The sequence below is a fragment of the Mercenaria mercenaria genome, chromosome 2, assembly GCF_021730395.1.
Source record: "Mercenaria mercenaria strain notata chromosome 2, MADL_Memer_1, whole genome shotgun sequence".
Taxonomy (NCBI): domain Eukaryota; kingdom Metazoa; phylum Mollusca; class Bivalvia; order Venerida; family Veneridae; genus Mercenaria; species Mercenaria mercenaria.
The window spans coordinates 6715217-6728090 of record NC_069362.1 but is presented as its reverse complement, the minus strand read 5'-3'; the positions used below and the strand labels follow the sequence as shown (position 1 = coordinate 6728090).

At 32.2% G+C, this 12874-nt stretch overlaps 1 protein-coding gene across 1 annotated transcript in view; it reads right to left on the bottom strand.

Annotated features, from left to right (window-relative positions):
* Window positions 1-12874, bottom strand: part of LOC128546210 (scavenger receptor cysteine-rich type 1 protein M160-like) — a 76038-nt gene that overhangs the window by 5836 nt on the left and 57328 nt on the right. Inside the window, exons 31-37 of the mRNA XM_053523783.1 lie at window positions 11281-11453; window positions 9232-9382; window positions 7279-7451; window positions 6354-6507; window positions 5919-6097; window positions 3357-3513; window positions 2804-2976 (exon numbers count right to left, since the gene is read on the bottom strand). Coding sequence (XP_053379758.1) covers window positions 2804-2976; window positions 3357-3513; window positions 5919-6097; window positions 6354-6507; window positions 7279-7451; window positions 9232-9382; window positions 11281-11453 — 1160 coding nt within the window. The remainder of the gene's footprint in view (window positions 1-2803; window positions 2977-3356; window positions 3514-5918; window positions 6098-6353; window positions 6508-7278; window positions 7452-9231; window positions 9383-11280; window positions 11454-12874) is intronic.

The following is a 12874-nucleotide window of genomic DNA, read 5'->3' as shown; positions in this document are numbered from 1 at the left end:
TTAACGCGTAAGGTCACGTCAAAATGAGTATCTTTTCTTCGTTTTTTAAAGTTGAGCAAGCGAGCGAATGTTTGTTGGTAGAGCAAAAAAGCAATAATTAAGTATAAACTATATTGTTTTCATTGCATTGAATAAGCTTGATTAGAGCTTAAGATTTACATAAAAAGTCATTGCTTTCCGATTCAGAGGTAAATTCACTTCGAACATCAGGAAATCGCTTATAAAATGAAAATTTTCCACTTTTGTACAATACACCCATATTAAGTCTTGAAAGAAGTAAAAACATGCTAGAAAAAGGAAAATATGGGTAAAAGATGTTGTTCCCAGTGTGGCTTGAACCTACGCTCCCTGAAAATTGCAGTCAAAGTAGGTTTATGGTAGGAATTGAATACTCTACAAAAAGGAGGTACTTTATTACGGGTCCAACACCTTAAGGAATAAAAGTAAGAAACTTAAGAACTTTTCAATTATATTTTTATCACTTTAAGCATACGTCACGGTTGAGATAAACCCGCATTACATACTATGAGAAATAATGTAACTACTTTTGTCTAATTGCAATGTTGTGAAGAGTCCTAGTTAGTCTCATGTGTTTGAGAAAATAGGATTTCTTAATATGTGAATAGAGAAAACGACAGTAAGTTAACAGCCGGTTCTTTTATTGTCTTAACTTATGAGTTGTACGCTACTACATAGAAGAGCATTTTTAAGAAAATTGAACAGAAAGGAAGAAATAACCGCAGACTTTTAATAAGGTTAACTCCCTTCTCCCAAAGTTTGTCTTTAAATTTAACAATATGTCAACATTTTTATCTCTCCATTCGTCATACGCATTGTTTTTGTAAGTATCTTAGTTAGACAACGTAGTGTAAACATTGCAATAAATTTGGGTTTGAAATTGTTTGGTTTAGCTCATTGAAGTCACTTAAAAATTTTAATTGTTTTAGTTTTTATTGATAATAAGGGTACCAAAACGTTACCGTCAGATATGTAAACTGGTTCCTTTCCGGTGAATTAAAGCAGCGAATGAAGGTTTGGACGATCTAAACCTAAAACGGCTAAGTCCAAGACAGACAAAAAAATTGCAATACCTTTTACTAACATATATATATTGCTATAACAAATGATGATGTTAGATCAACATTGTTATACATAACCCATGTTGTAATGTACATTGCCTCGGTTAGGTCAGTATAGTTTCAGCAAACTGTTTATTATATTTTGAGTTAAGATTTTATTGTGCCGCCCTTTAAGTTTCTAGTGATGCGTATAACAACTTTTGAAAATAACAAAGAATTGAAAAGAATGGACGTCATTGTTATGAAACTACAGCAGAACACCGGTGTGCCGGTAATGTAAGTCAACTCCACCGATCAAGTAAACTGATCCACAAAAACATATTTCCACAGTCATCGATTGGAAAAAAATGCTTAAACTTCTTGAATCCCTTTTCGATAAAAACAAAATGTAAACAGGACTTGGCGAAGACATCACGGAAAGAATATTTCCCATAGAGTCCGGCGCGTTGAGCATTTTTATCAATTTCGTTGCGGAAAATCTTACGAAAAGAAAAACAAATTGATGTTGCCTAAGTCAAAACATTTCCATCGTGAAAACTAACTCGTGGCTGCATATTTCTTAATAATTTTGGACAAATGTACAATCAGTGAAAGATATTTCTGTATAACGCTGAAACAAACAGATGCCCTCTTTCAGTCTTGTATGTGTCACAATAAGAATTAAAATAGTAGCATTTCGCAGCTTGAATCGCAGAAACTACAGAAAGCAGTTAGTGAATTATATGGTATATACATCTGCCTTCCAAATGTTTTGTACATAATAGCATGCATTCCTTTATTATAAAAGTCAAAAATGTATATGGGTATAAAAATATGAACTTTATCAAATAAGTTATTGATCTGTGTTATTATTCAAAACTGATCATTTTTTTCTCAGCTTAAATTCAATAAAATTCCACGCAACCCGAAACAGCTTTCTTTTGAAAAATCATATCTCATATGATTTCTCTAAATTCGTACATATTTCATAGAAAGAATAACGCACATCAGTGCCTAGCTCTACATAACCACGTTCTATGGAATGCATATGCAGACTGTATGTACATAGTATGTTAACAAAACAACAAAAAGTCCCATTTTTTTCTGAAAGAACCTATCATGACTCATGCTGTTGTTACTGATCATTTGAGTAAAGTTTCATTAAATTGTGTGAAGGGGATGAGGAGAGATATTGCGCACAAGATTGTGTCTATGAATATAATATGGTAACTCTGTTTTTTTTTTCTGAAAAACTTAACATGCCCCATGCACAACAACTGTTATTACTGATCACTTATGTGAAGCTTCATTAAATTGTGCCAAGGGGATGAGGAGAGATGGTGCGCACAAGATTGTGTCTACGAACAGACGGACAGACAGAAGCCAGTATAACCCCACTTAAAACTTTGTTGTTCGTGGGGTACAATAATTGCTAGGAGTGAGTTTCTTATAACAGAATATGAAATAATTATTTTAAATCTGGAGTTTCGATTGACAGTATTTAATCACATAAATGAAAAACCTGATTCATGTATCTAACCTTTTTATTTTGTCTAGTCTTTTTATTTGTTTCCATTAGGTTTCTTGCTGGTCTAAAGGTTGGTTAAAACGCATATTAGATGCGTTTGTACAAACTTATTGAAACGTACTCTCTCACTATAAAGACAAAACGAAACTTGATGAATTTGTAAATCTTTCAAAAGAAAATTATGTTAAAAGACATGCTTAATTGACTATATATTTACGGCAGTTTATAGCAGCAATAATTTGCTCATCACAAGAAGGTTCTTTTGTAGTCCATGCTGAAGATCCGCAGCTGAACAAGTCTTCTTCGTTTCCATTGCATCTAAGATTCCCTACTGTGGGTGTGCCTGTCATGCCAAAGTATTTTCCTTTGAAAATGGTAATATTATGTGCCCTGTTCAACATACAAGTTACTACACTTGAGTACATGTAGGTAAACGATAGCAATCAAACAGTGTTTTACTCTACAATAAAATATGAAAAAAAAACCTTAAATAAATTACCTTGGGACTTTTTAAGATTATGTATACAAAATCATGATATCATTGTATTTTTTCAAAGTCATTTTCTAAATATGTGAAAAACAACAAAGCTATTAAAAGGTTATTGGCTATAAACGTAATCATTCTGAGATTAGTAAAAGTGACTCGTATAATAAAAGCAAAACAATTTTGCAATAGAGTAATATGTTTAGCTTCATTTTTTTCTAACAAAAGGTTGACTGTAAAAAATCTACGAGTTATTTGATATTAAAATGTCTATTAGCATATTTACCTGTTTGTAGTTTCTTTTAGTCCAGTTAATTGGCAAATGGTCTGCGCATCATCCTGTGTAAATTCATTATAACACACTGATGTCCATGACCCATTTATATAAATTTCAGCTATTCCTTGGTATCGTGTCCACCCACCACGAAGACGAACAGGAGTGTCTGGAAATTAATTTAAAAGAAATATCTATGCATCCGATATCCTGCATCCAGCCATGATTCTAAGTGTCTGTTTATTAAATAATAAGACGGGAATTCAGAAACCTTTCAGACAGCAAATGCAAAATGTATAATATATTAAAAAGTGTTTCTTACTACGGTCCCTCAAAATTACAACCCTAATAGAAACTCACTTTTCCACACGGGGTATCCATAACATAATAGCCATAAAGCATTCTGCCCTAGGTGTAATATACAGACATTGCACACACCTTCTATAGTTACAATTATAAGGCGAGATTTTCATGAACACTTCCTAACGAAATGCCCGCAGACGAAGCTATTTTGGAAACTGTATATCTCGAGCCTTCTGCTACAATGGCTAGTACATCAGAAACGTTTTGAGAGGATACTGAAGTTTTAGCATGCCCTAAATGAGGAAGAACTTGTACTCTAAATTTACCTCATTAAATAATCTTAACCACAAGTATACTGTAGCTTTGAATCGTGCACTGCTTTAAATTTTTACTGAATCTGCATGGCTGGTATAATCAGAGAACGACGCATGTTCATGTGTGACCTCATTTTCTTCTATAATGGAGCCTCAGTGCTTATGATTGAATAATAATATTGTGTTCTAAAAAGCTTGTCACACAGGTATTGAAAACTCAAAATATGTTGGAATTTTCAATGTACATTGCTATTGAAATCTCCTGTAGAATCCATGGAATCTGATAACGTGCTTTTACCTGTAATATTTTCAACTTAAGGGCGTTAGTCTAAAAAAACTCGGAATTTCCCTCATTTATGTGTACTTTAATGTTTTATTTAATTAAACATCCTTTTGAAATAGTTCTTATGAAAAGAAATTCACATTTAATAATTCACAACTTCTACTTCATGAATTAACAATTTCATGATATCAACTTAAAATTGCAAGTCCAAATTTCAACTTGAAAACTCATTTTTTACTGACAAAAGTTTCCTTTTAATTTCAAAGATAATTCAAGTGGAAACTTCAGTACGGTGCCCATAAAGTGAGATGTTACGCACTTTTTTTCTACTTACTAGGTAAATTAAATGTGAGGCTTTTTTTATTTCGTTTAAACGAACATGTCACTTTAGGGGCACCGTACTTCAGCCATTTTGAGTTCAAATGTAATAAAATCGTGTTAATCTGACTTCGCTTCCAGATTCTTCAAAGCATTCAGGATACCTTAGTTTGCATAAAAGCAATATGCTCCTGTTAAATGTGTAAACTTTTCAAAGACAAATATCAATTTCGAAGTTTGCCCTAAAAGAGGTTTTTGATGATTTCATTAAATCCCTGTAAACCTCAAGACGTTACTAGACCTACAGAGAAATATAAATGTCACTTATAGTGTCAGATAATTAGGATTAAATTCGCGAGAAAAGCTCATACGGATTAAGTGAATCAAGCAGTAGGGCTTAGTTTTAAAACTATAAACAATGATAGTGTTCTTCATTGTTCGTCAACTGTTATAATGTTATTACCTCACTTGTTTGGAAGTAATTAATGTAATCATTTTTAAGATGCCACACTCTTAACAGACATGCATATTTAATCATTCCACGCTGAAAAACAGGTTTCTACAACAAGAATTATTCTACATTTTTAAGTCACGTCTTATGTCTTAAATATTCACTGTTAAAAATATGCATAAGTTAACTTTGAGAAAAATTTAGGTTATAACTCATGACATTCCCACAGTTCATCTTAAGTTTAAATTTTAGAGTGAATTTAGGACATAACTTTAATTTTCGTGAAACATGCACCAGTAGAATAACACAAGGATATGTACATAGTAGTTTTATATGGAATGCTTGCAACTCAACATGAAAACCCAATTCCAACCACCTGTAAAACTGAGTTACACTCTCTGTACAATTCGTGCCTTTTTACGCTTGCATGCCAGTCATTTCGACATTTTAATATGAAATGAATTATAAAATCTCACGAACATTCAACAAAATATACATACATCTGCTTACGGAGATTTCCGGACGTTTAGACAAATCACAGAATATAGGATAGGTGCCAGGTGGCCCATCTATCCACATTTTAAAGTAGGTACAAGCTCAATCAATCATATACTTAACCATTTAATCAAGTGGGATATCTTTGGCCAAAGTGGTGAAGGCCAGTGACTTAGTCACTTGACCATTACCGCTGTGGTTTCGAAAACTCAACTGAGCTGTATTATCCTTCCATGTTAGGAAGCCATCGAGTGCCAGCCCAGATTTTAAATAATATCTGGAGACTCTGAGGCACCTGGGGTCTTCATCCACCATCGAATTCTGGGAAATCGTTATACATTGTATAATTGTTTCACTGTGACCTTAAACCCAACAGGAAAAAAGGAATAACTACGAAGGAGGAGGCTTACTACACTGGACGGAAACATCATGTGCGTGGGTGCAGTGTGGATACGGACTATCCCATCGGTAATTGTATTCAGTTCTGCATTCGGAAATATCTTGTTCGTCTCCGTTACACTGTAAATCTGATATCGAAATTTTTACAGAGCCTTCACCATAGTATGCATGCTTTCTAACAGCGGTGCTTCTGGAAAGTGATAGACAAAGGTGAGAAAAACTGAAAAAGAATTTCCATATGTGAAGTTAAATTAAGGATGTAGATAAAATAAAAAAAATAGTCGGTTTTATGCAAACTCGCAATGTAGACTTATTTCAGCGTATTTCAATGGTTTATTGGCATCTCTGTATCGAAATATTTGTGTAATACTTATAATATAAAAAGAAAAACAAAACAAATAAAAAAAGAATGAAATAAAATCATAAAGATATAATTTTTATCTTACAATGTGCTGAAACCTAACATCCTGCAAATGACTTTAGCATCATTTTCGTCAAAACCTCTGTCACAAATGGTTCCATTTGACCCTCTGTAATTGATTTCTACACGCCCAAAATATTTGCTAGCGCTATTCTCTAATGTGACACGAGTCTTTGGTCCTACAAAGTAAAGATATTTTAAAAAGTCTAATTCGGGTAGTATTACTAAAAGGTCAAGTATTTTTTCTTTACAATAGTATCATCAAAAGTAAACTTTAAGAAATACCCAAAAAAAAAAAAACAAGCTAGATAAATTTCAATGGGAAAATAATGCACTTTTTTTAATTAAGTCAAGCAATTTTGTTTACTTTCACTATCTACAGGCAATCTTGGTTATCGTATAAGACTAAAAAGACATATTTTCATCAAATACTAAATACCGTTGTATAATTTACATAATTAAATCACGTAATACATCTAGCCCGTCATTTGCTATTTAGCCAATATATAAAAATAACTGAAAATGCTATTTTTGAAATTGTGCGCGCATTTAGATCATTTAGATCGGCATAATATTAATAACATAATTGTCTGAATTTTTAAATTATGGAATTACTCAAACATATAATTTTCTTCATTTTACTATGGTGACCACACCCCATACTTTCAAAGTTACAAAAAAATATGCTTAGACGTTGCTTCTAATAAACGGGTCATTACACTTTATCAGAATAAAGAGGTGTAGATATTGACTGTTAACTAGAAAACGGTTAAGTATTACCTAAATATCAAATTGAATGTTAAGCGTATATCTGTGACTTTTTAAAAAATGGTTGAAGTCGTTAAATGAGGTTATTTAAGCTATATGTTTGAAAACTTTTTAAAATGTATAAACAACGTATGCTTAATTTTGATAAAATAGTTTTAAATGGCGGGTTAGCTGTTACATACGACAATTGACCCCTGCATCTCTATGACCGTTGGCACATTTGTAGGAATTTGCAGACCATGGAAACGATTCGCATTCATCTAAATCTTTCTCATCGCCAGTACATTTCAATTTATCAACAATTAAGTTTGTGTAACGATGTCCAAACCTAGATGAGTTGTATATTGTTGCATTCCTGGAAAATTGACTTTTTGGTTAATACATATAAACGTTAACTAACCTTTTTTGGCAATTTTTGTTTCGAAATATAATGTTACTAAGATTTATTTGACACTATAGTTGTATAAAGTTTTTATTATTTGACAATTTCAAAGACTCTTTACGGAAATACAAATATAGTCGCTAACAAAGTTTTACATACAAAAACGACAGACTCCAAACCAGTTCCGGGCATGCCAGGTTATCGTTGGAGCATGAATGCGATAGTCAGTGTGATTCGTACTGGTGTTTATCGAATCTCGATGGATGATCTCAAAAGCAGTCAGATTCTATTATTGGTTATGCTCACTTCACATTTGCGAAAAAATGATCCGAAATTGTTTACGTTTTTTAAACAGAAGTGTCCCATACTGGTATGCATTCAAATGCCTATTACTTCTATGTCCGATCCATCAAATATGGCAAAACAATTTAAATGTGGAAATATCGTTACTGTCCAAACAATAAAGATTAAACTGAACAAGTTTTCATAATTTCCAAACAGGACAAGTACGTCTAACCAGATATATATATATATATATATATATATATATATATATATATATATATATATATATATATATATATATATATATGGAAATTTTTTTGTAATATTTTCCAGTATTGTTTACTTTTTATCCTACTTGAACATGTTTTGTTGTGCATTTATTTATGCATGCAGGACGTAGAGTTACTTAGCAGGTAGCGAAAAAAATTCGACATGATGTCAATTTGTTTTTGTGCAATAAAAGTTAAATTATGAAATAAATGTTAACAAAAATATGTTCTAAACAGAGATGTGTTACTTAAATTGCTCGAAAGAAAGTTAATGCATAAGAGAATAAGAGAGAAAGAGATAATTTTTACGAAGAAATCAACACCACTATACTCTAAACTAATAACGATAAACAAAGCGCCTAGCGCGCATATATCATAACAAACCAACCAACTCAATAAAGATGGTTTCAATTTTGCTTTATATATATATATATATATATATATATATATATATATACACGCTCGAACTGCACTACACCTTGGAACTGGTTAAACATTTGCATATAAATCTCTGTCATCATGTCTTTCAAATCAGCTGTGACGTTTTAGTCATTATCTTACCGCGACCAGAGAAGACATTTATTCTTTTAACAGTAGACTAAATCACGAGGAAGTTATGAGCTGTTAAAGATAGTGTACATTGAAGGAAATATTCAGATTCCAAAGTTGTCGCTTTGCTATAGGTGAGATCCGCTAGGATGCAATCTTGCATCATAAGTTATTACAAAAGGAGAAAATTTGTATGAACAGATTACCACCACAATATACAAGGTCAATTATTGCAAAGCGCTAGCAGTATAGACGAGAGTGCGTATTCTCAATAAATTTGGTTTCTTCATATATACATGTACGCATGAAATGCACTACAATTGGAACATGTTCAGCAAATGCATATATATTAGTACTCAAATCTCCATTATCGTGTCTCATAAATCGGCTGTGAAAATTAGGTCGTTTCAACTAATAGGGACCAGAGAAGCTATATATTCTCTCACCGAAAGTTGACTAGATCACGTGGATACAATTGATTTATAGTTATATATACTGAATTTATAAATGATCATTGGATTCATTCCCCTGTATATTGTGATGCCAAGAATAAGCGGGAACATAATTGTTGCATGTTTTTCATGTGGTCGTTGTCAATCCAAACAATAACTGCTAAACAGAAGTGTTCGAAGATATAGAATTTTACTTACTTTTCCGATTTAATCCCGATCTGTCTACAAACGACTTCCGCATCATACTTATCAAAGCTCTCGTCACAGATTGTTCCCCATATTCCAACATATTGGAACTCTACTCTCCCTTGATAATCATTCACTCCGTCAACTAGACGTACTCGATCATCTTTGAAAATTAAATATATAAACCAATAAATCCAACAAAACCTGTATCAACTCGTAGTCAGAATACCTCTTACCTATATTTAATTTAGTTAAATTTCTGTTTCATAATTATTATTTCATTTTCATGGGAACGATGTGGTTACTTTACCCTATACTAATTTATTATAGCATGATTGTGATGCAATCTTCAAGATGATTTGAACCTCTCTCTAGAGTACGCTTCCTGGAAAGACCAGTACTGGTGTCATATGAAAAGATGTGGTTGTGACTCCAGTCGGGCTCGAACCCACAAACCCCGGATTGAGCGGTTGACACCTTAACCGTTTTGGTAAGAGTTATTATTGATAATTCTAAACGAAGTGAGATATTACTAGAAGTACATAAACAAGGTCTTTTAAGATATGACTTCTAAAAAAACAATTGCTGTATCAAAATAGTATAGATATCACCAATAAATATGTCCAAACGAAAACACTTAAACAACTGCTTTGAAAAAAACGCTCAATTAAAAACAGCATAACAATGTCAGTAAAACATTAAACAATTTATAGATATTTGTTTCACTGTTTATTTCCATTTTGTGAAAAAAGGACCCAACACAAAACAATTTATAATCAAATTTAAGGCTGTCTAAATCAGATCAACAAAACAGGAGTTCATTGTCTTGGAAAATCAGACTTTGAACAAATCATGTAAGTGATGAGGGGGAAATTGAATTGCACATTTATTGCCTATGTTAGATATCTGATAAAAAAATGAACTGTTATAAGACACCTGCTACGTACAATCACCAAAATAAGTTAATAGAATAGCACTGTTTATGAGCCTCTTACAAAGTTGAAGATGATTTTACACTTCATATTGTAATTATTACGCATAAACACAGGTTATGTCATGAGAATCCAATTAAAATTGCAAATTAATAATTTCCTCGGAACAAAAGCACACATTTGGAGAATCAATGAAATGACGACTGCCTGAAAATTCTTTAAATTTACACTTTGTTACGCTAGTATTGCTTTAAACTGTCTTATCGGCAATGTAGGATAAACAATTATCATTATACAAAGAAATCATTATACGCTAAGTTGTTCAATAAGACTTTGGTCAAGCAGTGTTTTTGTTCAAACTTTATCATGTGATAATTTAAACTTCACTTAGTCATTACTTCATTTCTGGATTTCTCTGGTCTTTTTTTGAAATTTGATTTTTCTATTCTGTTTGCCCAAGCAGTAAAGAGTTATTACATGTAGTATAATTTTAATAAAACATACGTAGCCTTAATTAATATAAAAACGACTGTATAATAGTTTGTATTTGTTATAGAGTTGCATTTAGAACTACATATTTAACCGAAACTCAGAAAAATAAGTTTTTGATTATTATCTTTGATTATTACCTTCCTTTGGCATATCTTAGCTGCGCATCCAAGGTAGATTGGAAAAATAATTATTAAAATACCCCGGCGTATATCAAATGGAGATGTAAAACTAGAAACTATATTGAATTCGATAGCAATATTCACCTTTTAAAAATAATTATATATGCAATAGGGGTAATTACAATTTTTCTTTTATATAAAAAACAATAATATATATTCAAGATCTAACTATATGCAACGGGTTGTTCAGTTCCTGAAATAAATCTCTGATAGAATAAGCAAAAAGTGAAAATGCCATAAATTGTTGCTTAAAAGTGATTGACCACATTTAAGGCTTTTGGACTGCAATGCAAATAAAACAGGCTTTGCAGGTTACAGGCATGTTAATATAGTTTCTATTTGGTCTGACGTAGTCACCACTTTTCAACAGTCTTGGGTCACCATGCTTTTTCATATTATAAAACTCTTAAGTTCCTATGAAAATGGCAGAGGTGGGATGGGGGTGTGTAGGTACATACTGGAACACTGAATCGTTGCCTTGTATTCTGGAGTTGACCCAGGACAAGGATAATATCTTGGGTACCATCTCGAGTACAATCCACATTCAGAAACATCAGATTCTGTACCGTCGCACTGTAATCCTCTTATGATCACATCATTTTCTTTCGTATCAATTGGACGTCCGACATTCCTTTAAGAACAAATATGCTGCTGCTTACAATGCTTTGATTTACATCATATTTTTTGCATAAAAGCTGTTTGTGTGTAACACAACCTCCTAGATTTTAAAATAGCTAACACAAAATTTTATTAGTTATTTCTGTTTTATGCATGTATAAAATTTTCAAAGTCACGTGCTACTTTAATAATGTGCACTTTATGTGAGTAATTCTATATCATGCAGTAAAATGAGAAAAAAAACTCTATCCTTATAATTATAACCGAGTAACCTGAACAAAATTTACCTCATTTATACATAAAAATAAAGGGCTGTAAATATTTATCATTCAAATGCCATATTGTTTAAATAACAGTCTGTTGTGTTCCAGACACTTATCATTGTTTAAGTAATTGTTTCAATATTAGGCATTCATGTTATATTTCTCTGGCTGACATAGAGGAGCATTTAAAGTAGGAAGCGGATATCCATTCTCTGAATTAGAAAGTCAGCTTTGGCTGTAAAAATTGCTCTACTATTGCGTTTGCTTCATTCGTACATGGATGTCCGGTTTGCTGTAACGATTTACATTACACATGCATTCCTTTTTAAAACATCGTCATCCCATATCAGTGAACATGACTGAAAACGAAGGCAATGCTTCGTTAGAAAAGTAAAAATATAATTCAGTGAAAGAAAAATGACTTTTACGTGAATGGGTGATTTTTAAGGTCGATGAAAAGCAACTTCGAAAAAGAAGTCGGAAAGATACTATTTATGATATCGTATAATTTACACGATTTTTTAATCAAACACTATATAAAAAGCATTTCGTCTTGGCATGCAATGTAATTTAGCGCTTAAAAATAGTCAGTTTCTCTAAAAAACAACTTTTTATCACAACAATTTTGCACAGTCAGTCTAAAATCAACCCTGCAAAAATCATCGACTGGAGAAACGTGTGAGTAATCTTTTGATATTGCGAAACGAGTAAAGTGACAATGAGTTGGTTTGATGCATAATGATCTAACTGAAGAAACTGAGATAATTCTGCTTCTCTTGCACGATACAATTTATCGTCGTTTAAAATAGATGTAAGAATGAATGATCTATTAATATATTTGTTAATCACTTGTAAGTAATAATGTTTTACCAACACGCATGATGCGTTTTAACATCCTCGACTGACAAATCCCTGAGAAAATTGCACATCATACTTTGAATACGACTGGTTTAGTTTTCTATTTAAACATTCGAACTGAGGTTAATTTAACATATAATTAAAAAGTCTACACGCAAACAAAATTCACTTTTTTTTTTCTCCAAAGCGTAGTCTTTTTAGACAAGTCTGACTTTATTCTCAGTAAACAACACTGGATTCAGCGTTGTTATATTTTCTGGTCCTTTGGGATCATGGAGTCCATTCAACATATGTTTAATAAAGTTCCGCTTAA